At 41.0% G+C, this 24,448-nt stretch overlaps 2 protein-coding genes across 2 annotated transcripts; both read left to right on the forward strand.

Annotated features, from left to right (window-relative positions):
• The first annotated feature begins 565 nt into the window (after positions 1-565).
• Positions 566-10,640, forward strand: Snrpb2 (small nuclear ribonucleoprotein polypeptide B2). Its single transcript, XM_032904317.1, has 7 exons — positions 566-670; positions 2,335-2,423; positions 2,890-3,062; positions 7,100-7,240; positions 8,242-8,292; positions 9,743-9,831; positions 10,279-10,640. The coding sequence occupies exons 2-7, from the start codon at positions 2,360-2,362 to the stop codon at positions 10,436-10,438; spliced, it is 678 nt and encodes a 225-aa protein (XP_032760208.1). The 5' UTR covers positions 566-670; positions 2,335-2,359; the 3' UTR covers positions 10,439-10,640.
• A 6,498-nt stretch (positions 10,641-17,138) lies between these two features.
• On the forward strand, positions 17,139-20,468 carry Otor (otoraplin). Its single transcript, XM_032902363.1, has 4 exons — positions 17,139-17,326; positions 17,634-17,773; positions 18,681-18,788; positions 19,932-20,468. The coding sequence occupies exons 1-4, from the start codon at positions 17,212-17,214 to the stop codon at positions 19,953-19,955; spliced, it is 387 nt and encodes a 128-aa protein (XP_032758254.1). The 5' UTR covers positions 17,139-17,211; the 3' UTR covers positions 19,956-20,468.
• Positions 20,469-24,448: the final 3,980 nt, after the last annotated feature.

Below are 24,448 nucleotides of genomic sequence, written 5' to 3' on the forward strand. Positions count from 1 at the left end.
ACCCAATTTTTAGCCTAGAAAAATCCAGGCATTTTGTGAGGAGAAGGTGGGAGAGAGGGCGGGAGTTAACCGTTTCTAAATGAGTTTAGGCATGTGATCCTTAGTTTGCTTTCTCCTGAAACCTGGTGAGAGTACCAGCAAAGACTCACGAATCTCTTTGCTCTAGGGTCGAAGACTGGGCTGCATCTAAGGTGCAATCTGTAGAGTGCTGGAATGTTCTTTCAGACTCCCAGAGACTGACTTCAGGGAGTGACAATGGCAATTCTACAGTTGGTATTGAGCCAAGTTGGGCAGAACCCATAGAAAGGCTTAACTAAGTTGCCGCTGGAGACACGCTCCTGTAAAATTTTTCACATCATAAAGTTGGGAAGCTTCAAAGTTTCAGTAATGGAAACGATGCCCTACCCTTCCCTTCTCTGCCTTCACTCCTTGACCGCTGTATCCTAATTTGATCCCACCCAGTTCTTCCCCTTTCCACTGTAACCTCCAGGCTACGGGAATGTGCATGCGCAGAAAGATTCTGCCGCTGGCGACCCTAGCGAGGAGATCTCGATTGAATCGGTGCTCGGCTCTTCGACTTATCTGAGTTCGATTGAGGAGTGTGGCGGTCCTCTTCCGGCGCTGGGAGGCTCTTCCGGCTTTAGCTTCAAGCGGACCGCGCCGGCTTCAGGTGAGTTTGCCGGGGTCTTCCTTGCTGTGGCTGGTCTCGGCCTTTGGTGGGATCTGTCCCGTCCGGACTGAGCCAGCCAGAGCGAAGGTGTCGTTGGTTGCGCGGTTCCCGGCTCCGCGGACGCATGGAAGGAAGGGACGGCGACCCTAGGGCTGGCGGGTTGAGGCCCGGCGTCGTATCCTGTTCTCTGCGGGACGGTTGGATTTTTAATGTCCGAGGACCCTAGTATTGGGCAGATCAGCAGGTGTTTAAAGAGGCTCGAGCTGACATAGAAATTAGCCCAAGGAGAGAAAATAGCACGTTGCTTGCTTGGAGGCGGGGCAGGGTGTACAGTTCTTGTGCACTCTCAGTCTCCCTCCGACCGCCGGCAGCCTTTTGAGTTTTAGGTGCCCGCAGGAGCTGATGCCAGAGCCTTTGTTCTTGTCCCTCAGGTGAGACACCAGCCCTTCTCCAGGTTCCCATTTGGGAGGCAAACCTTTGATAAACGTTACTTATCCGTTACCTACATAGTGCAGGCCCTTCCTGTAAGTAACACTCTGGTGTTCAGAACAGCTTGTTGCGTGACATTAGACACTTGTGTCCTTTAAGGTGTAATAGCCATCGATAATAAATAGTAACTTTAGGTGCTTACTGACGCAGACTGCTAGATATCTGTCTCATAATCTTATGGGCTTCATTTTATAGGCGCAGTTGGTATCCATAATTTGTAACTGAGGACCTGCGACATTAAGGAACTTGCCCCACATCGAAGCAGGTTGTAAAAGCATAGACAGAACTTGAATCTGTATATTATTGGTACAAGAATATGAGTTCTGAATTACCTTTCTAAACTGTCCACTGAGTTACCTATCTGTCTGTCTGTTTGTCTATCTATCTACACACACATAAATAGATTGGAGGGCTGTCGAGATGGCTTGGCAGGCCATCTTGATTTTTGCCAACCTTGATCACTTTGAGTTTGGCTCTTGTGACTCACTTAGTGGAAGAAGAAACAGAAGTGAAAGCCCCTGAAAGGTTGTTCTCTGACCTCACCATACACGATGGCACTGGTAAACACACACACACACACATACACACACACACACACACACACACACACACACACACACACTAAACGTTTCAATAAATACATTCGTGAGTGAATCCATGAATTGTGTTTTAATTTGTATTGTTTTACTACAATGTTTTTTTTTAAACTACGTGTGTGTTTACTGATCTTTTACAAAATGTTCAAATCATTTTACTGAAAAACTTTTCTGGTGAATATGATCAAAATACATGGTATGACATTCTCAAAGAATTAGTAAGTATACTTTAAAAAGTTACTTCATTCTGTAGATGAAAGGGCAATATCATTTAAGTGGGGCTTAAGAAAGAATAACCTGAATAATGTTTCTAACTCTGCCTATGTGCTGACAGATTCTACCAATTCGTAGAATCTTGGTATTGTTCTACCAGGCTTTGATCTTGGGAGCTATTTTCCAATTGTCTAAAAGAGATGGTTATGAAGTTAGGGAGGAATTACTGTCTACTTCAGCTGACGTTTTCTGATGTCAGTGGTGGAAAAATAATGGATCGTCTGATAGTTGTTGGTTTTGGCTATGCCATAACCTGCATGATTTAACCCTCCTTGCTAATAATAGGTTATTTATTATTTCTTTTAGGCTACTTGAAGAGTTTTACCCAAACATGGATATCAGACCAAATCACACGATTTATATCAACAACATGAATGACAAAATTAAAAAAGAAGGTATGTTCTTTTAAAAACTGCTTTTTCACAACTAACATGTGATTATTCACTTGTGTCTTAGGAATGGTCTCAGTGTCTCCTTTAGTGATCTTGGTGTTCAACAATGGTTTATCCCATTTTTACACACTTTTAAGAATTTTTAATATAAGAATTTGCAGGGATTGAAGTGTTTTGAATGTTTTAACTCACAAGTGGCTTCAAATAACTTTTTTTTTTCTTTTTTCTTTTTTTTTTCGGAGCTGGGGACCGAACCCAGGGCCTTGCGCTTGCTAGGCAAGCGCTCTACCACTGAGCTAAATCCCCAATCGGCTTCAAATACCTTTAAATTGGGTAGCCAATGGGAGTAGTGTGTTTTTGCTAAATCAGTATAAATAAATGAATGGTAACGGTGCTCATTGTATTGTTATTTTATGAAGAACTTAATTCTTGTTTCCTTCACAAAATGTTTTCTTTCTTGTTTGTACAGAATTGAAGAGATCCCTGTATGCCCTGTTTTCTCAGTTTGGACATGTGGTAGATATTGTGGCTTTAAAGACCATGAAGATGAGAGGGCAGGCTTTTGTTATATTTAAGGAACTGGGCTCATCCACAAATGCTTTGAGACAGTTACAAGGATTTCCATTTTATGGTAAACCAATGGTGAGCTGATCCTGTTATTTCTACTTTAGTCATTATTGACCGGTCAATAGATTTTTTTTTTTAAGTGAAGAGTTAATACTAAGTTATTGCTTTCTGTGTGTTTGATTTTGTTTGTTTGTTTGTTTAGAGATTTTAGGGATATTTTGTAGCTATTTTATTTGTTTTGAGAAAGGGTCTCTGGTACCCTAGGCTAGCCTTTAACTTGTTATATTGCCAGGGCTTAATTCTCTAGACTCTACTCCCCAAGTGCTGGGATGATAGGAGTGCACCACCACACAAGGTTTATATGAATATTGTTATAAATACACACTACTCCAGCTGAATTAACTGTTAATTTATTCTAGTTAAAATGAGCAAAGCTAAAATATATTATGATTTATATCATTGAAAAATAAGGTAACAATACAAGTAAAATTCTTTTAAAAAATGAGAAATTAAGGTAGTCATGGTGTTACATGCGCGTATTCTTAGCTCTTGGGAGGAGAGGCAGGAGGATCAGAAGTTCAAGGAGATCCCAGGGTATATAAGGCTTCGTCTCAAAGAATCAAGTGGAAAGGCTGGTCCAGAGGGCATGAGGTCCCTGGGTGTAAGACTCAGTGACAGAGGATTGGAAATGAGTTGAACACACGTCTTAAGTGTGAGTACATACATTGTATCTTGAGTATGGATTCATACTGCCTTTCTGCTAGGATTGGAAAATTGTGTAATGAGGCCTCGGAGAGCCAAGGCCTGTGGTTCAGAGGATCTGAATCCTCATTCTGGTTTTGCCATTGGCAGATTCTGTCCTTCTGTTCACACTCACCACCCTACAATATGAGCAAATTGAATCTTTGGATTAAATTGGGGATCCAAAGGACTAGAATAGACACTTCAAGCTTTGCTGACCACATAAAGTTTCTGATACTTATTGTTTTGTTTGTGTGTTTTTAACCTTTTAAAAATGTGTTAAAAATTATTAACTCGCAGGCTGCACAAAAACTGGTCATAATCTGGATTTGGCCTTCTGTCTAGCCCTTGTATGTCATGGAGAAAGATAGGGCATGAGGCTAATCTTGTCCGTTTAGGGTGCATTCCTATAGCCAGTGCATCAGCACTTGGACACCAATCTTATTAAAACATCTAAGGGAACATACTTTTAATACGGTCAGGCAGTAAGATTGCAGGCCTCACTAGCCAGATGCTCTTCTGTGGTAGCTCTTCTCTTAGATAGCAAGAAAATCAGGAAAAAACAGTGCGTACACAGAGAATGGGTGTGGGGGTGCTCCAGCCAACCCCATACTGCGAGCTGGCACACTATAGCGGAGGGAGCCCTTGTGCTGTAGCACAGTCTTCCCTGGTTTCAGTAAGCTGAAATTCCTGAAATCTGCTACTACTACTCAATATGAAGAATTAGCAGTCTAGATCTCATGTGCTTAGAGCATAAGACATCTTTAGACACTTTGGTTAAGTTGAAATAGCAACTGTTCTCTGTTCTCTGTCTGCCTTGAGGAAGGTTAGCAGGAGCTGCCAGATCTCCAGCATCTGGGCAGGGTGAATAAGACGCTTTGAGCTGCCTTACTTGTATTTAGGGTTTTTTTAAGATAGATCAGAAGGGAGCACAATTTGCTTCGATTTCTAACTGAGAACAAATTGCCTCAGTGAAGTAGAACTACTGTTCTGAGGCTTCTGTCACGAGCGTTTTGGGATAAATGTCAATCGTGCTCTTTGCTATCTTTAAGGGATGAGTTACATTTTATTTTACACGGTCATTTGGACCAGAGTTTCTTTGGGATCTTTGGTAATCACCAGTGTTTAGTAGAATTCTTAAAAAAGCACCTAGTGCAATTGTTGGACAGACTGCATTACGCCCTAGTACAAGCTGTTGTTCGAATCTCTTTTTTTTTTTTTTTTTTTTTTGCTTTTTTTTTTTTAATTTTTATCACAGTGTTTCCTTTCCGGGGTTTACATCCCCTCCCCTCCCTTCCTTATGGGTGCCTCCCCCATTGCCACCCTCCCCCAACAGTCTAGTTCACTGGGGTTCAGTATTAAAAGGGCTGGTGCTCTTCTAGGATATTCATTGCTACCTTAGGGTCAGTCCATGTATAGTCTTTAGGTAGTGGCTTAGAAGCTCTGGTTGTTTGGCCATATGGGGTTGCCCCCTTCAAGCCTTCAGGACAGAGTGGTTTGCTGCTGGCATTACGCCTCTGTATTTGCATTCTGGCTGTGTCTTCAGGGCGATCTACACTTCTGCACTTCTTTCCTTCATCCATCTTGTCTAATTGGGTGGCTGTTGGGCCACATGTGGGCAACTCTGAATGGGTGTTCTTCAGTCTCTGTTTTAATCTTTGCCTCTCTCTTCCCTGCCAAAGGGTAAAAGTCACATCATCCTTGAGTTTCAGGTGGGCATCAAAGGTGACTGTGTTGTAAAAGTTCAGGTACCAAGATCGGTTTAGGGTTAGGGACAAGGTTGAAGACCTAAGAGAACTGAACTCTTCTGAGTGGTCTTGTTGTTAGAATGAAGGGAAGGTTAGCAGAGCTGTGTGGAGTCTGCTGTAGTAGAAGACCAGGCCCAGCCTGGGGTTCTGAGGGGTGCCTGCTTTTCCTCTTCTTCCCCAGGTGAATTCTTTCCTAGCTGAAGAAGGAGAAAGAAAGAATCCCTTTGGTTTTAAGAAATCCTTGCCTTCTATTTATTCTACTTGAAAGTGCTTTTCCTTCTCTTCAGACCAAGATCAGTAGTATTGGGATAAGAATACTTCATAGAATTATAATGTTTTGATATCATCCAAGAAATATTGACTCTGAGCTCCATAGATGTGTTTGATTGAGTTGAAATTACACCTTGTAGACATTTATACCCTAGATCACTACAGTTTATTGTTGGCAGAAATATGTGGTCATCTCATCAGTGGTGAGTTTAGCCACGTGGGTAATGTATTAGTCTGTCTAAGGCCTATTGCTTAAAGCTGTTCATCATTCCCTTTTATGCTTGCTAAAAGCATAGAGTCTGAAGCCTTACCTAGACCTACTGTGTCAGAATCTTGCCCAGAGACTCACTGGGCTGTTGGATTGTGCAATGTACTTGATAAAGCATTAGCATAGGCTAGTGTGTTTGAGTGCTTCCTAGTCTCAGGTGCCTATCATCTTGCTGGCTCTCTGCTATAGGAGACTAATGTGTGGTCTCTCTGTTCCCTCTCAAGCCACTTTTTTTTAAAGATTTATATTTATTTATTTTATGTATATAAGTAGCTGTCTTCAGACACACCAGAAAAGGGCATCAGATCCTATTGCAGATAATTGTGAGCCACCATGTGGTTGCTGGGATTTGAACTTAGGACCTTTAGAAGAGCAGCCAGTGCTCTTAACCACTGAGCCATCTCTACAGCCCTCTCAAGCCACTTTAACATTTAAGTTGCTGAATTCATTTTTTGAAAATGATAAATTCAAAGGAAAGTCATTTACAGATCTCAGGATCTGTCACTGGAAATAACAAATACCATGATACATTCCATAGATGATTGACACATATTGATCCTTTTATGAGCTACTGGTAAGTTTTCCTAGTTATTAAGACAGAAGAAGTAGTAATATAGCTTCTTTATCCTTGTTCTTACAACATGAAGTCTGGTAGTGGTGGGAATTAAACTTTGTACTTTATACATGATAGTCCTTCACTCTCCTATTCAGCTGTATCTCTTCACCTTTATTTTGAACTAAATTCTAAGTGTTTTTCAGACTGGCCTTAAAATTGTTCTGTAGCCCAGGCTGGCCTCCGGTGTGTGGTGTTCTTGACTTGGCCTCTTGAGTGCGTAGATTATAGATCGGAGCCACCCAGCCCAACCATGATTGTCCTTTATTAAAGACAGTTGGGTGTAGTGTCCTTATTGTGAATCATAGGCCACAACTTAATTTATTTCTACCAATCTATTCCAATGATTTCCTTAGAGATGTGTTTAAAATTGGTTTGCAGGGTACTTATGTGCTGGGGTTTAAAAGGTTAACAACTAGTGTAAACATCCTTCAACAAAGTGAAGTAAATTGTTTTCCTATAATTACAACAGAGAATTCAGTACGCAAAAACAGATTCCGATATAATATCTAAAATGCGTGGTACTTTCGCTGACAAGGAAAAGAAAAAGGAAAAGAAGAAAGCTAAAACCATGGAACAGGCTGCAGCAGCTGCAAACAAGAAGCCTGGTCAGGTGAGACAGCAGCGCACATGTGGATACGTGTGTCTGTCCGTCCGTGTCCATGTCCGTGTCCGTGTCCGTGTGTGTGTGTGTGTGTGTGTGTGTGTGTGTGTGTGTTTATTCACTTATATGAGGCATGGTCTTTGGGGATTGTATGTATTGTACACGTATGTGTTTAAAAAGGTTTTAAGAGGCTGGGATAATTAAATTTGTAAAATTTTAGTGTTTATATTTAAGCAACAATTTAGAATATCAGAGAATTGCAGTAAACAGTTTTATTCTGATTTGTATACTGTTTCATGGCATCTTTCTATAAGATACTTAATGGCACTTTTCTTAAAATCTGTCTATAAATTGTACATAATCTCTTCATCATGAGTGTCCTACTCAGAGCTTCTTTGACCAATTACAGGGGCAACATTTGTGATCTCTAGTAAAAGTAACAGTATAAAACAAGAGTAGTTACTTCTGGATTAAAAATGATCAATTTGACTCTGTATAATGTCAGTTATAATGTTGTTTTTAAAAAGCAAGACTGTTCCTTTTGTCCATCATTATTTTTTATTTTATTTTATTTTTGAGACTCCTAGATGGAGTCTGCCCTCAGATGTAACCCTCACAGCACACTTGGTCTCTGCATCATTGACAGTTTAAACATGAAAGCAGGGTGTGGTATTGGCACACCTTTAATCCCAATTCTCAGGAGGAAGGGGCAGGTAGCCTGGTCTACACAGTGAATTCCAGGACAGCTGAGCTACATAGAGAGACTGTCTCAAAAAGAAATTCAAGTGTTAAGTTTTATAATGTGGTCTGTGGAGTTGAGGGGTAAGAATAACATTTCAGGAACAACTAACAAACTAAATAGTTAAGACATAAAATCTTAAACTGAAATGGAGTAAGATCTTTACAGTTATTTTTATGTTGTTTATGTTATATTTATGTTATAAATAGCACTTGCTTTTTTAGCAGGACTGAAATTTAACCATTTCTTAATCTCAATCTCTTTTTTGTAGGGAACACCAAATTCAGCTAATACTCAAGGAAATGCAGCACCAAATCCTCAGGTAATGTTTTCCTCCATAGAGTGTTTGCCTTATGATAAAAATTACTGCTATTTAAAATAGTATACAAGTCTTCAAAAACAAATAATTCATTTGCAAGGCATAATTGCTTGTCATTTTAAGAAACTCGCTCTTCAAAACATGTAAGTTTCCTAAGACAAGCAAACAAAACCTGGCCTGACCACTTGTTTGCCATGACTCGGTGACAAGGCGGAAAGTGTGAGAGCTGAGTGATTGAAGGCACATGTCAGAGTACTCAGTACTCGTGAGGCCTGTTTCCACCCAGGTCCTGATGCACTGCCCTGTCTTTCTCAGATTCACGTTGGGCAGCGGTGGTTGCCTCCTCTTCCCCAATTCAGCCTCATTTTTATATTTCCTGTTCTGACATGACCCACACCTCTGTATCACCAAGAAAGTTAGAATATTAGACTTATATGCTTTTGATTTTTTTCTCTCCTTTGTTGCTGGAGATTGAACCCCTGGCCTAGACTAGACAAGCGCTGCACTACTGAGCTGCCCACCACCCTTCAGCCCTACTGAGACAGTCTTGATGATACTCTCAAAACTCTCAGTCCTCCTGTCTTAACTTCCTGAGTGCTGGGATTACAGGCATTATCGCTATACCTGATCCTGTGCTTTTTCTTAGGATCTTTCTTTCTAGTCTTTGAACTCTTTTAGAACTTGTAGTCAGTTCATAAATACCAGCACTTGATTCTCTGTCTTTACTTGTTCACTAATTGCTTTTTATACTTGATCTTTCCCTCCATACTACCAAGTAGCCAAGGTATCTTCTTATGTATAAATCCTTTATATACTCCCTGTAGTTTCAGGTTGGGGTATCAAGGACATGACTTAGTATCTAGTATTCTGCTTGTTTCTGTTTGTTTTAGATAAGTAGATGCAACTCATACCATTTACTGTGTGTGTGTGTGTACACATGAACTCACTAACTCACACACACATACACATCAACACACACTGAGTAAATATCAGCAGGTTGTGGTTCTCAGTAGTAACACTTGTTGTAAATTATCTCCTGTTCTGATAGTAGTAAGTGGTGCCCAGGACTCACACCCCGTAGTGTGAGCTAAGTAGAGGGACTAGCTGAGGAGCCGGATGTGGCCGCCTTTCCTAGTTTTTCAATTCTCTATTCCAGGTGACAGAATTCTCCAGTCATGACTGACCCACAGGTGTTTCATCTATAAATAGTTTTCCCAGAATCATAACCTTCCAGATTTGGGGTGTCCTGGCTTCCATGCTGGCCTCAACTGTTGTTAAGTTTCTAGCTGTATCTCTCTCATTGTTCTCAGCTTTCTTCTGTTGTGTTCAGATTTCGTTGTGTTCGTTGTGAGCTTCAGTGGAGCTCTCTGCAGATGAGGTTTTCATGTTTCTTAAACCAAATACCTTGCAGTACAGATTTTTCCCAGGTTAACTTGGTCTTTTGTTTTAATAGGTCCCTGATTACCCTCCAAACTATATCCTGTTCCTTAATAACTTACCAGAAGAGACGAATGAGATGATGTTATCCATGTTGTTCAACCAGTAAGTTATTGTTGTTGTTGTTGTTGTTGTTGTTTTAAACCAAACATCTGTTCATAGGAGCCTCCTAACAGGACAAATAGCACTTCTCTACACTGAGGTCATTTGTCACTCCACAGCAGTCGTTCTCTGCAGGGTCATCGATTTAGTCTGGGATTAGTCATGGATTGAAGCCAGTCTCAGGCTTACAATCTAAAGAGCTAGCTGTCCTCTGTTGGAATTATTCTCATGGATAAAATGGGAAACAAGCCTTTAACAAGACAGAAGTAGAATTTGTGGAATTAGCATGTACTCATGGAATCCCTCCATGGTAAACTTTTATGTCAAATGCCTCTATCCTACTTGGGATTCCTGGTTGCATGTGATTGTTTTTCCTAGACCAGTAGTGGGAAGTTACTCAACAAGTTTACGTATGCATTTGCCTGTGTTTATTGCTTTTATTTTTCCTAGGTTCCCTGGTTTCAAGGAAGTTCGCCTGGTCCCAGGGAGACATGACATTGCGTTTGTAGAATTTGAAAATGATGGGCAGGCTGGAGCAGCGAGAGACGCCCTGCAAGGGTTTAAGATCACACCATCCCATGCCATGAAGATTACCTATGCCAAGAAGTAACATGGGGAGTGCCAGTTTTAAAGGACTTGGTATTATTTATAGCTTTTGTTTTAATTACATTCAGTCAAGTTGTTTGAAATTGTTGGAAGTGAAGGTGAAGTTTTGGAAAAAGAGTCACCTAATTTTTTTTAGTTTTGGTGAACTATGAAATACAAAGCCTTAATTTTGTACAATAAACTTTTATTTGTATTCTGTTTACTGGTCTGTTGTCCTACCATGAAGCACTTATTTTCCTACACATTTGAAAGTATGTAAACCCCCATAGTGGGGGTTTAGGTCACTTTGGAGCAGGTAATGATACAGACGTTGAAGGGAACAGATTGCAGCACCCAGTGAGCAGCATGTTAGTAAAATGATCACCCTGCTGTGAGTACACAGCACAGTTGCTTCCTGTATTCAGAGCACAGTGGACCGTACAGTATTAGTGGCCATGTGATAATAACTGCTTACTGTTGTCTAGAAAAACAAGAAATGGGATTGCTGCCTGCAGTGTGACATTTACTTTTTCCCTTCTTAAAGGTTAATATCTAGTCTCAATTCTGGATGACTTTCAATCAAGGCTTGGTACTGTCTGCATATAATTCCAGCATTGTGGAGGTAGAGGCAGGAGGATTACTGCAAATTTAAGACCAGTGTTAGCTGTTTACATGACCCTTCCTCAAAATAAGTAAATAGATTTAAAACAATGAATAAAACGCCAGACCTCCTCCAAGGGGAAGGTTATGTAATCTCTGTTTCCTAAAACAGAGGCGATCTTTCTTGGCGACACTGTGGTATACACAGGTTAGATGTTAGGTATGCAGTCTACAGCCTAGCTTTAAGTCCCCTGCCCATTGTTTAGAGACAAGATTTCGCAAATGTAGACCAGGCCGGCACCCGAGTGTTAAGATTACACTGTGCCCTACTGTAAGTTCTTTGTAATTGTTAAACAGATTTCCAAAGCCTTCTTAGTTTTGCTTATACTTATGACTTGGCTTCTCCCTGCTAATGAAACTATCTTTAGCAACTAACTTTACTTTTCAAATATAGCACATAGCGAAAAATACCATTTCTTGATATTCTTGCTTGAACATTTCCTTAAAACTCCATAGAACTTAAGTTTTTCTTGTGTGCTTTAAAAAAGGTCATTTTTAGATTTAGGAAGAGACTCTTCTCATAAATGTATTAAGAGGAGATAAGAAAAATTATTCCTAAAACTACTGTATCAAATATTTTTTTTCCAAATAAAAGTAAAATTTATCCAAAAAGCAAAACGATTATGACAGATAGCTGGTTGCTTAGAGATGAGAGAATGGAAATCAATTTTGATTGTCACGTGGTTGTATACAGTTGCCCAAACTACCGGATGGAAGAGTAAGCTAGGCAGATTTACTGTAAACTTGCTCTGTGTTGGAAGCACCAGTTTGTAACATCAGTGGATAAGAAATTGGGTATTAGGAATAAAATGACTGTGAGCATGTAGGTAGATGTTCACATGTGTCTGTTAGATTTCCAACAAAAGGATGATAATCTAACTTAATAATCTCCATTTATGTCAAAATTGCAGAAATAGTACATAGAACTCCTGTATGGAGTTCAGTCAACTCAGTAACTGGCATCTGAGTTTTGAAGAGTATGCTCCTATGTTTCCTATTACCTTAATTTTTTTAAAGCCTTCTGCAGATATTTTCTGTCTTTAATATCATGAACCTGTGAATAGCCAAATTTAGCATTCCAGCAAGATTCAGCTAGAATAACAGATCCTGAACAGAAACCATCTTAGTATAAGCAATTGAAAAGGAAGGAAAAGAAAAATGTAGAGCCAAAGCGTGTGTGTGTGTGTGTGTGTGTGTGTGTGTGTGTGTGTGTGTGTGTGTGTGTGTGTGTGTGTGTGTGTATTCCATGTCATAGCTTAGAAAGGGATAGTCTGCCTTCTTACTATAACTTAGGACAGAAAGGTTATTCTGCCCTGTAGAACTGGGAGACATAGCCTATGGTTATGTTCTCTTGCAGGGGCCAGCAGTGAAGAGAATGCATGGCTCAGGATGGCTGAGAGATTCACTGTCAGGTCCAGTAAAGGCACAATGACCCAGAGAATTCTTTACAGTCTTCTTTTTCGCTGGAGAGCTAGCTAGAAGTAACCTGGGAACCCAGGAACCTGTGGATCTGGAAATCACAGAATCAGCTCAGCAGTGTCTGTGGTCCCTCAACCAGGCCTTTCCTTGAAGCAACTAAATCTAGTATCTAACTGTCGCCCAGAGCACCTGTTCCCACTTTGAGTGATTTTCCTTCCCAAAGAGAAACAACTGGGGTGTGGGAGCTTCGTTGTGAAGGACCACCATGGACCTTTCCCAAATGGCCTTCCCGTCCTTTTCATAACACCCGGTTGTACTTCAGTTTTATTCTCACTGAATTTTGAGTTAATGATTAGTATAAGGTGAGTAAAGCAGACTCACACATGGGATTATATTATCTGAGTTAGGATCCAGTTTACAGATTTTACAGAAGCTAGGGCTTTAAGGCCATGAATTCTGAACATGGGGAAGTCCAACTGGAGCTTATGGGTGTTAAACCCCCATTCTCAATTTAGAAAGCCCATCAGCCAGGTAGGGTGGTGGCCAAGCTACATTTTCAAGATCAAGAATTCTTTTTTTCTTAACTTGGGGTTTAAGGAGTTGAAACACACACACACACACACACACACACACAAATATCTACATATATACATTCACACATACATGCATATATATTTTTTCATTTTACATGCAGTGTATATGCTGTAAACAAGAGGTGAGTCTGAGTGGTTGAGTCCCCATCTGAGAGAGCAAGATAGAAAGTGCGAGACGAGGGAAAAGGTGTCCCTCAGTTTTCCTGAGTCATAGTACTTTGGATGGGGCATCCTTCATCAAGGACATTTCAATTTATTGACCTTATACTCCACCCTATTCCCTATGATGAGACTGAGCCTGGGGTGTAGTCCCTGAGATTTAAGATTTTATTAGCTATTGATTTACTGCAGTGAGCCCAGGACTTTGTGCATGCTGAGCAAACACCGTGACAGTGAGTTATCCCAGCCCTTTTTCTGTTTCTGAGACTGGGTCTCACTAAGGGTTAGCAGATAAGCAGCGAGCAGCGGCTGGAATACTAGCAGTAGATCTAACTGCTGGCTTATGCTGGGATTTCTCCCTGAAGGCCTCAGAGGGAGCTGGGTCCTAAAGAATGCAGCAAGAAAGAGATATAGATGGATGGATGATTGATAGATAGATAGATAGATAGATAGATAGATAGATAGATAGATAGATAGATAGATAGATGGATGGATGGATGGATGGATGGATGGATGGATGGATGGATGGATGGATGGATGATGGATCAGTACATTCCAAAGCTGTGCACACTTTAGACAGAAGGGTGAGACGTTCATAGTAGGGGTCTGTAAGCTGTACTTTACCGTCAGAATCTTGTGCATCAGAAGGATGGTAGCAGGCAGAGTACTCCTTGACTCTGTCTTCTCATTGGAAAGAATTCGCTGGAGAGACACCAACATTTTAAGTCAAGTTTATTAAGCAAAGCAAAACAGAAGAAAGAGCGAGGCGATGGGAGTCTAAAATCGATCCCCGATGCCGCAGCATCTGACTGGGGGAGAAATCTAGCCCAAAGGGCAATTACTAAGTCACAGCTCTTCCTTGCTTCCCTCATACCGAACACTATGCCTACCCAGCTTCAGCTCTACACACATACAACACATCCTTAGATGTGACAGATGTAAAAGGAGCCATTTTCAAGAATGACAGCTCAAACGTAACTTAAAGTAGGGCCTGGAGAACGCCAGAAAACACAGAAAAAGGAGGCACATGGGCACTGGTCAGAACTCTTACGGCTTCTCCAATGGCTACAGTGTCTTGAGCATGATGTTAGGCATGGCTGCTTGGGTCTGAATTGTTACAAGTTTAATTAAATTCATATTTGACCAATTGAAATACTACAGTAGCCTTAGCTATCTGTTAGGTGCAGTAGTGTGGGGTGATTTAACCTTTCCCTCTGCTGTGGGCGCCACAGTGTGCACAGTGTGGCAGTCTCAAGCTTACCCTGTCCCTGTTTCTTGAAGTTGTTCTAAAATGGCAATTGTCTTTTAAGGCCCATGTTGACTGCTGGTTTGGACTGGAACAGTCTGAAGACAGCCATGCAGTCAGAACTAAGAGTTAATCATTTTTTTGTATTTTCCTACAGATGCTTTTAGGTCCTTAGATTAAAGGCGGAAAACAAAACCAAACCCACCCTGCCATTTCACTTTCGAGGTGGTTCCTAATTCACCTACTCCTTGACGTGATGCAGGAAAGATGGTTGAAAATCCAAGAGGCAGTGGCAGTGGACCTTAGTCCCTCTGGGTGACCTGTGGACAGGGTGGTCAGCAAAGGACACTCTGGCCATTGTGGGATTTTATCATCTCTAATAAAGACACTGCATAAAAGAGCCTTGCTAATCAGGTCAACGCATACAGGATAAACAACTCCCACATGCCCTAAAAACCCTTACACACACACACAAAACAGTAAATAATAACAATAATAATAATAATAATAATAATAATAGTAAGTAATAACATGCCTGGTGTGTATATCCACGACAAGTAAGAAACGTTTTATTTTACTAAGCATGTTTCACTTGGCTAGAGAAATGCCGGTGCCACGCACCCTATAAAAAGCAGCTACATCCTCTCTGTCTCTCCTGGTAAATGGTAGCCTTTGGACCAGAGCTGTTTTTATTTGATGCTAGATTCCACAAGCCTAAAGCAAAACTTGGCACACAGTATATGCACACAGTATCTTTACTATGTGGAACTATGTATTGGTGACTTCTAGAATGTTCCTGAAAGCGTTTTTCAGGGCGAGGCTATTTTACCTATAGGGAGCCAAGGAGTACCAGAGTTAAAGCACACAGCGAACTTCATACAAGAGACTTAATGGGGGGGGGAACAGAATGGTGGCTGCCTCTGAGTAGGAGCAGTGGGTGAGGCTGAAGATGGCATTTATAGAAGCTTTGAAACATGCACAGTGAGCTAGTGGAAAAGAACAGGGTAGCCCTTAAGTATTGCTTGGGGGTGAGGATTTCCAAGTTCTAGGTTCAGGGGCAGGCCAGGGGTAGGGATCCAGGTTCCACTGGCCTATTCTTCCTCCTATAGGAGAGACACTCAGAGCAGGAAAGTAGGAAAAACTGTCTTAGAGTTTTATTGCTATGAAGACGCCATGACCATTATTATGAAGGGAAACATTTAATTGGTACTGGCGTAGAGGTCATAGATTTAGTCCATTATTGTCATGGTAGGAAGCATGGTAGCATGAAAGCATCATTCATTGACACCACCACAATAACAACCTCAAGTTTCACCCTCTTCTCTGGGATCAATCATAGTATTTGTAGATTAAATAAATACATGACCTTTGGAGGAAATTGCTACAGTTTTGATCTTGAGTGTCTCTAAACCACCTTCACGTTAAAATGTGTGTTCTCTGGATTGGTGCAGTTGGGAGGAGGTAGCAGCTTTGAGGGGTGTGGCCTACTGAGAGGTACATATGTCACTGGGGGTGACACAAAGGGGATTGCAGGGTCCCTCCCGTTGGCTGTTCTTTCTGTATCTTCTGTTTCCCAGCCCCAAGTGCTGTTCTCTGTTACTGGCTTCCACCAGGATATGCCACAGAGCCAGATCGCTGAGAGCAATGGTCAGGACCTAAAACTTCCAGACCTGTAACCCACACAAACTTTTTCTTTATAAACTAATTGTCTCAGGAATGTGCCATGAGCGAGTGTACACTGCTATAAGAAGGATTTGTCCCCATTTCCTTCCTCATCCATCTCTTGCTTCCACATTGATATGATATGGTTGTGATATTAACTAAATGTGTTATATAATCTACCAGTGGCTCAGGCCAAACATGACTTCTAAGAAAGCCTATCAAAAAATATTTGTATAAGAGTTCTTTATATTATGTAAATATTATTTACATATACAAAACTATATTATGTAAAAATATTTGCATATATTATGTAAATCTAGAATTTTATTAGACTCACTAAAATACATTTTGTACTCAAGATGTTTTGACTTTTAAAATGTGTGTGGCACTATGTGTGTGTTTGTGTTTACATGTGTGTAGATGCATGCATATGTGTTCCTGAGAAGGCCTGACGTTGATATTGGGTATCTCTTCCAGTTTCTCTTAATTTTATTTATTGAGGTTCTTGCTGAACTCAGAGCTGTTGACTCCAATTTCTGTAGCTAGCAAGCTTGCCTCCAAAGATGTCCGTGTCTGTCTCTGCCACCATGCCTGTCCAGTTCTTGCGTGGGTTCTGGGGTTCTATTCTTCACACTTGCATAACAAGTGCCTTATCCACTGAACTCTCTCCCCAGCCTCCATTTACATCTTGAATAAATGTCTACAATCAATACAAGTTTGCTCATAAACCAAAAGAACAGGAGGACAAAAGAGAAAAGTAAACAAGGGTTGACAGTCTCATAGACCTCTCAACAGTGCCCTGTGGTGGACACCACAAGCTTTAAGCATAGCACACCATTTGTGTGGATCACAAACATGTGGAGTTTGACTCTCTCTGGAAGATGAAATGTTAAAAAGCCTCTGGAATCCAGGAGCACACATTATGAAATTATGGGGGAGGGGATAAAGGGGTGGGGTGGCCCCTTCCTATTGGCTGGGTGTTTACCTAGAGAGTTGGCTTTCGAATAAAAGAACCACTGAACCAGGCAAAGAGTGCTAGTCAAAACAGCAAGAGGGAAGATGGCAAGAATATTGATTCTTTTGCTTGGGGGCCTTGTGGCTCTCTGTGCCGGGCATGGCGTGTTTATGGATAAACTTTCTTCTAAGAAGTTGTGTGCAGATGAGGAGTGTGTCTGTAAGGCGCTGTTAACGGTTTGGTTCTCATTATCTTTCTATCATATAATGGGAAAATCCGTCTGGCATGAAGCCAGGTTGTGTTTTGTAGTGAATGCTAAATGTGCTCTTTGTTTCCGAGCGCTGGGTCTCAAGGTCTGTGTTTGGGGTCTGACTGTGGAGGAGGAGAATCCTCTCCCCTAAGATTTCCTGCAGCCCCCACCACCTTCTTTGTTTGAAACCCATCTGCACTCTCCTTTCCTCCCTCTCTTACACACTTCTCTTCACTTGTAGGACATGTAGTCACTTCACTTTTTTTTCCCTTTCAGATACCATTTCTCTGGCAAGAGCACAGGAAGATTACAATGCCCCGGACTGTAGGTTCATCAATGTCAAGAAAGGGCAGCAGATCTATGTTTATTCCAAGCTGGTAACAGAAAATGGAGCTGGGGCGTTCTGGGCTGGCAGCGTAAGATGAGATTGTTTATATACATATGTATGTGTATATATATATATATGTATATATATGTGTGTGTGTATATATATACATATATATATGTATATATATATAGTGTTACTCTTAATTTTTCCTGTCTTTCCTGTCTTCAATCCTTGAACGTCTAACAGTAGCTGTAAAGACAATGTGGGAAGTGTAAATGGAAACACAGAAATTCAGATTCATTTTCTGCTATTGCATTTTTCAAAAAGGGTGATTTCACAACAAAATTGATGTTTTGATCAGGAAAAAAAAACCATGCATGCTGGGGCTTCCACATTGCACAGAAGTGGAGTCTCCCTCAAAACATGTCTAAGACGATTTGCTAAGGGTTGTATGTGACTGGTCAGTCTAAAGGAGAGAATTCCTCTAGGAAAAGTTAGGACCCTCTTCCGTTTTGCAGCAGCTGCTTGCTTGAGCTAAAATGTACCCGCAGACTAAAGCAGAGCCCAGGGAGGAATGGCGCATGGTTGATGCCATCCCAGATATACACCCAAAACTGATGGAGTCAGTCAGGATATACTCACTACACGTGACTTTGAGTGGCTAGAATGCGGGAAGTATATATACTGTAAAAGGGGGTCTATTTGCTTTAAAGTTTTTACTGACCTTAATTTCCTATAGATTCCAGATGATTTCAGGCAAGGCATGGGAGTGCAGAAAGAGAAGCAATGTTAAGGTAGTGAGACAAGTCAGATCTGTTCCAAAAAATCAGACTCACAATTCCTGATGCTGCCAGTGAATTTCGCGTTCGCTCTGAGTTCCCTGGAGTGTGCAGCGAAAGGGAAGCTCTGCTCACAGAGTTTTCATTACGAGGAGAAGAGTTTCTCAAAACACCTGGCATCCGCTTGCCCTGACTGCTGCCGTTTTGGGCACACAGGTTTATGGTGACCACCAGGATGAGATGGGAATTGTGGGTTATTTCCCCAGCAACTTGGTTAGAGAGCAACGAGTGTACCAGGAGGCCACCAAGGAGATTCCAACCACGGTAAGCATTTCGAGGTGACTCACATCTTGGGGTAAGAAAAGAATATGTCCTTCTGTTTCCAGTCTTTGCTGCACAAAATGGGCCAGCAGTGACTTTTATGAGTCTGGTGACATGTAGAATGGACAAATTGACTATCAGCCTTGTGAGGTTGACACACTTTCTCCACACACTATAATTGCTCTGAGTTAATTTTCTTAAATGTCTCAACTTTTGAAAACTGTATTTTATCGTTATTGGGAATATGATTGACCAGTATAATTGTATATTGAAGATGATCAACCTGATGTTTTGATGTATACACATACTATAAAATGATCATCCCAAAAGGATGATTCACCATTCATACCTGTCACCTCATATACTTAACTCTCCTCCCACTGCATGTGCATGTGTGTGCATGTGTGTGAGCATGTGTGTGCATGGTATGGTGTGTGTGTGTGTATTTGTAGCAATGGAGACTGACACCATGTTTCAAATATACAATACAATACTCCTTTTATTTTTATGGAAGGCATCTGTGTCATAGAGAAAGGAACTAAAAATATTTACTAAGCTATTCTTCCTGATGGTCTTATGAAAGGTAGATTTATTTATGAAATGGAGATTGAAAAAAAATCACTACCTGTTTTTGAGATTATCAGAATAGTCTAGAAAATCCAGGATTTTCTTCAAGTCTTATCTGTGTGGCTTCTGCATGAAGGCAAAAAAAAAAAAAAAACAAAAAAACCAAAAAAAAAAAAAAAAGAAAAAAGAAAATGGAGGTCTTCCACTGCCCTGGGGCCTTATAAACTGTGGCAGAGAGAAGCTTTCTGAGCTCCTTTGGTCATCTGAAGTGAGTCTCCCAAGCTGACTGCTATGCTTCAAACATAGTCCAGTCCAACAGCCACAGCTCACCCAGCATCGCTACCGGGCACTGCACCCTGTCAGTGAAAAAAACAAAAACCAAAAAACAAACAAAAAAACTAACTAGAGGTATATTGAACAACCTTCATCTTAAACTTTGACTTAAAGTGACAATTATTTCAAATCCTTAGGTTTTCAACCTTGACTTATCCCAAATCCAAAATTAAATCTTATTTTTAAATTAAAAATATCTGCTTTTTGGAAGCAGCCTGAAAATTCGCTCTTTTTCCCTTCTTTCAGGATATTGACTTCTTCTGTGAATAAGAAATTAATTAAAACTGCAGATAAAACAGAGATGCCGATGAAGAAGAGAAGTGGAAATGACCAAAGCTGCGTATTTGTGCCTTTCTGGCTTTATTTGGTGGCAGAAGGTTGGATCTAGAAGGTGCTTATATATGTAAATTGTCAACTCAGTCCTGTTTCTCCTGTCCTGGCCTTTCCACAGGCTGCCGCCACATGCTGTGGAATCATATAGGTCATTATAACCCAATACTTAGCTTTCAGTGAGGAGAATCTTCATTTACTCAGTGAAGCACATACAAGGTGTTTTATTCGTATTTATTTCTACATGGTCGTTGTCCCCAGCTCTTACCATGTGTACATAGGCTTGCTGAGTTAGAAGTCTCCCTTTTGGATGTGTTTTCTGTTATTTGTCTCCCTGGTCATTTGAAGTCTTAATACTGTATTTGTCAGGATAGTTTAGCATTGTTACTTTTAATATTTGATACCCTTGGATATAAGAATGTTAGGTATAAAAAGAGTTTTTCTACTCATAAACGTTTGGATTATGTCTCTGGATTTTTCTTTTAAAAAAATTTCATATGTTATTTCAGTGGGGATAACTTTACATTCCAAACCACCATTTCCTGTTTCCTCAAATTTAAATAAGTCTGTGTGTATGTACTGTGGCTGGTGGCATTGGGGAGGGAGGCAATTTTTGGAACAGTTTCCTTTTATTCTGTTACCTGTCTGGCTCTTTTTCAAGTTTTAGGTCATCAAAGGGGACATCCAAAAATCAAGTCTGAAGAGTGTTTCCTCTGCTTCTGTTTCCACTTTCTTCTTTCCATAAAAATTCCTCCGAACAAATGTAATGCATTAAGAAGTTTCCTTAGAATGTTACTGGGGAGTCAGGGGTCCCATTTTACAAGTGACAAACTGAAATTCCTGGTGCCTGTCACAGCAAACATCTGAGAGCGGAAACAGGAACTGACTCTAAGCTACATTTTATTCAGAACCAGAAATCTTGGAAGATAGAGTCAAGGTCCCCAAATCTGCCATCCGGTCCCATCTACAGCTCTGGCCAACCGTGAGCCTTTCTAAATCTAGTCTAACCTTTCTGGTTTGGTGGTCAGCCTTGCCTTGGAGATTCCCCTCCATTCCCGCCCATTAGCATCTTTCTCTGTGTAGCAGGGCTTCTGTGCACCAAGCCGCTGAGCCTGCCCAGAGGCGCCACTTAGATCACGTGTCTAGGTAGAAGGAAAACTTGCAACAGACTGTTAGTACTGCGTACCTGGCTTCATCCGGGGTAGACACAGATCCTTTCTACAGGAAGTACCCAATGCGTTACTCTGAAATATGAGCACATCTCTGTTTTTTCCTACCACATTTGCAAGTTCTGAGTTTCATAGATTTATAAAAAAACAAAAATTAAACAGACCCGGAAGAAACCTTCTGGCAGCTGCTGGAAGGAGGGAGATGAGTAAGAGGAAGAAAGGAAGCCATGCTTTCTTAGGTAGAGATCTCTTGTCAGCTGCCGCAGAGAAGCAGAGTGCTCTCTAGAGAGTGGAGATGCCCGCGTGCCAGGGCGAGTGGCCTTAAGATTTGGGTTAGTTGTTGAAAAAGAGACAGAATGTAGAGGAAGGAAAAAAAATCATACTTTTTTGAATTAGAACTTACATTGCAGGCTTAGCAGTGAACATCTACAAGCATCTGCACAGAGAGAAGAACTTTAGGGTATTATAGCCCAATAAGGGGCTACTTTCCCCTCCAAACGTCTTAATGTGTCTTCACGTAGAACAGTTTTCTTGAGGGTTGGTTTTCTGTCCAACTGATAGACAGGTCCGTTTAGATGAACACTTAAGGGAGGATGCAATAGCATGTTTTGTTATAACTTTGTATGTATGTGTGTGTCCATGTCTAGTAGCAGCAGTAGTAGCAGTGCAGAATAGCACCAGTCTTATGATCTTTTAGGCAGTTGAGATGCCATATTCTACCTAGAACCAGAGATGCAATTCAGATATCCTTTTGATAAAAAGTCGGGTAGCTGGAGGTTTGCACCCATGAGACTGCAGCAGCTTTGGTGGCCTGCACAGAGCTGCACAAGATGAAGCCAGCCAATATTACAGCATGGAGTCAGGGAGGGGCTATTGAAAATTGATGGCTACTAGGTGGGGGAGAGTCAGTTTACCTTACAGGTGTGGTTCCTGAAAGGTTGACCATGTTCTAGTGCACAACTTCATGCTCACCCACAAGGGTATGGATAGCACTCATTGGTTCAGTGGATTATTTTAAAAAGAGGAGGCGTCATGAAGTTGGAAGGGGGATGTGGAGGTATACCTTGGAGGAGTTAGGGGGTGAATATGACCAAAACATATTGTGTGAAATTCTCAAAGAATAAGTAAAGTATTATATTAAAATTATGTAAAGACAGATGAAAGAGAATTAAAGAAAAAAAACCAACTATAACCACACTTTACCAGGAGAAAATGGTTTTCTCTCAGCAAGTTGTACCTTATACCTCAACCCAAACGTGATACTTTCTTCATGTCAGCTGTGATATTTTCCCTTTCTTAAAGTTAGAGTGTTACCAGTAAAAATGAAAAGTGGGGTTGAAATGATTATGGGTGAAAAATTCAATGACTTCCGTCTGTTGATGCCTGCCTCACTACTTGACAGGGGGTGTGCACAAGGTTTTCTGTGGTTAATTGTAAATCTGCATTGACTGTGTATAATTAATGTGTTTTTTATGTTCTCATGAATTTCTGTTTGTTCACTAATAATTTAAAAACGTTTATGGTATGCTCCTGCCAAAGGAAATATTTCCTAGTTTCTAAGTCCCCTCCCCCCTCTCTTTCTCTCATCTTGATCTTTTGGTAGAAATAGTACTGAGGACTTGGCATGGGGTTGCCCATCCAGTTTTCTGTGTTCCTGTAATTATGACTAAGGGAGTAGAGAAAATCCTTAGGACAAGTCAGAGACTTGGATCTTTTTTCTGCTGTCACCACTGTGACTTTGGGTGAATATTATTTCAACAATTTTTTTATGGAACACACACAAGTTAAATAGTATCAGAAGGATGCCGTGGTTTATTCTAGCTCATTTTATGTCCTGAAAGGTAATGTTCCAGGTACCATCTAGGGCTTGCAAAAGTTTTAAGATAAATTTTCCACTTATTCACCCTCTAATTCACTTCTTTCTTTCTTTCTTTCTTTCTTTCTTTCTTTCTTTCTTTCTTTCTTTCTTTCTTTCTTTCTTTCTTTCTTCCTTCCTTCCTTCCTTCCTTCCTTTCTTTCTTTCTTTCTTTCTTTCTTTCTTTCTTTCTTTCTTTTTTGATTATTTTGTTTTTCCAAGACAGGGTTTCTGTGTGTAGCCCTGACTATCTTAGAACTCTCTTTGTAGATTAAGCTGGCCTTGAACTCAGAGATCTGTCTGCCTCTGCTCCTGACTGCTGGGACTAAATGTGTGTGCCATCATTCCCAGCTCTAATTCCTCTTGGTCAATGGCTTCCTTATCCCAGACCTTATCTCTCTTGGAGATATATAGCACACCTTTTGTATCTTCTGGTTAGTGTCAGGGTTCCAGCTTTGCTCCCCAAGTTGAAGGCTTCTACAGCAGAATTCCCTTCATGTGCCAATAAGCTCTTATCCCATGACTGAACTCATCCAAGAATGGAGAAATCCATGCTAGGTTTAAGCCTCCTGGGGGGATCTATATAAAGAATAAAGAATAAAGAAAGTTCACTATGCAATGCATGGCTATCCTTTCTGCCCTCTGATCTATTGTATCCCTGGGAACTGGTCACAGGGCAGATCTCAGGGCCCAGGAAACCTTCTGAATCAGAATCAGCATGATCTCCAACTTCTGAGAATGCATGAGAGTCTGAGTTTTGTGCCTTCTCTTATAAAGCAATATTCAAAAAGCTGCTGAGTATGAGGGACAGCACAACCCTCCTAAGGTTCAAAGGATTTCAACATCGTTGCTGCTTTCCTCCTCCCTCTTTCCTGTACATACCACATCAGTCTTTAGAGAATGGATGGGGTAGGAGCTTGTGGCCAATGAGTCATTCTGGTCCCCCTTCCTGTAGGGGAATTCTTTCCTCACTAAGAGCAATGGCATTTTAACATCTTTAACCAGTTGTAAGTCCTGTTGTGTAATGGTGGCTTCTTGTCAGGAGAGAGATGAGGTTCCCATGAACTATCAACAATACAGCTGCCTGCATGAGACCTGGAAAGACTATACCAATCGTCACGGCAACATAGATGGAGAAAACTTCACAAAGCCCCACCCCTAGGTAAAGAGCTACAGCAGTCAATGGCTACTGACAGAGGGAGAGAGAACCAATTCTCTCTCTTTCTCTCTCCCTTTCCCTCTCCCAGTGCCCCCCTCGCTCTTTCTCCCCCTCCCTCCCTTATTCCCTCATCTTTTTCTTCTAAGTGGTCAGCCTTAAACACACAAAAATAAAGGCAACATTAATTAGGCACAGTTTGTTGTATAGACATGTACACACACACACACACACACACACCTATATATATACA

This window comes from Rattus rattus, chromosome 5 (genome assembly GCF_011064425.1).
Source record: "Rattus rattus isolate New Zealand chromosome 5, Rrattus_CSIRO_v1, whole genome shotgun sequence".
Classification (NCBI taxonomy): Eukaryota; Metazoa; Chordata; class Mammalia; order Rodentia; family Muridae; genus Rattus; species Rattus rattus.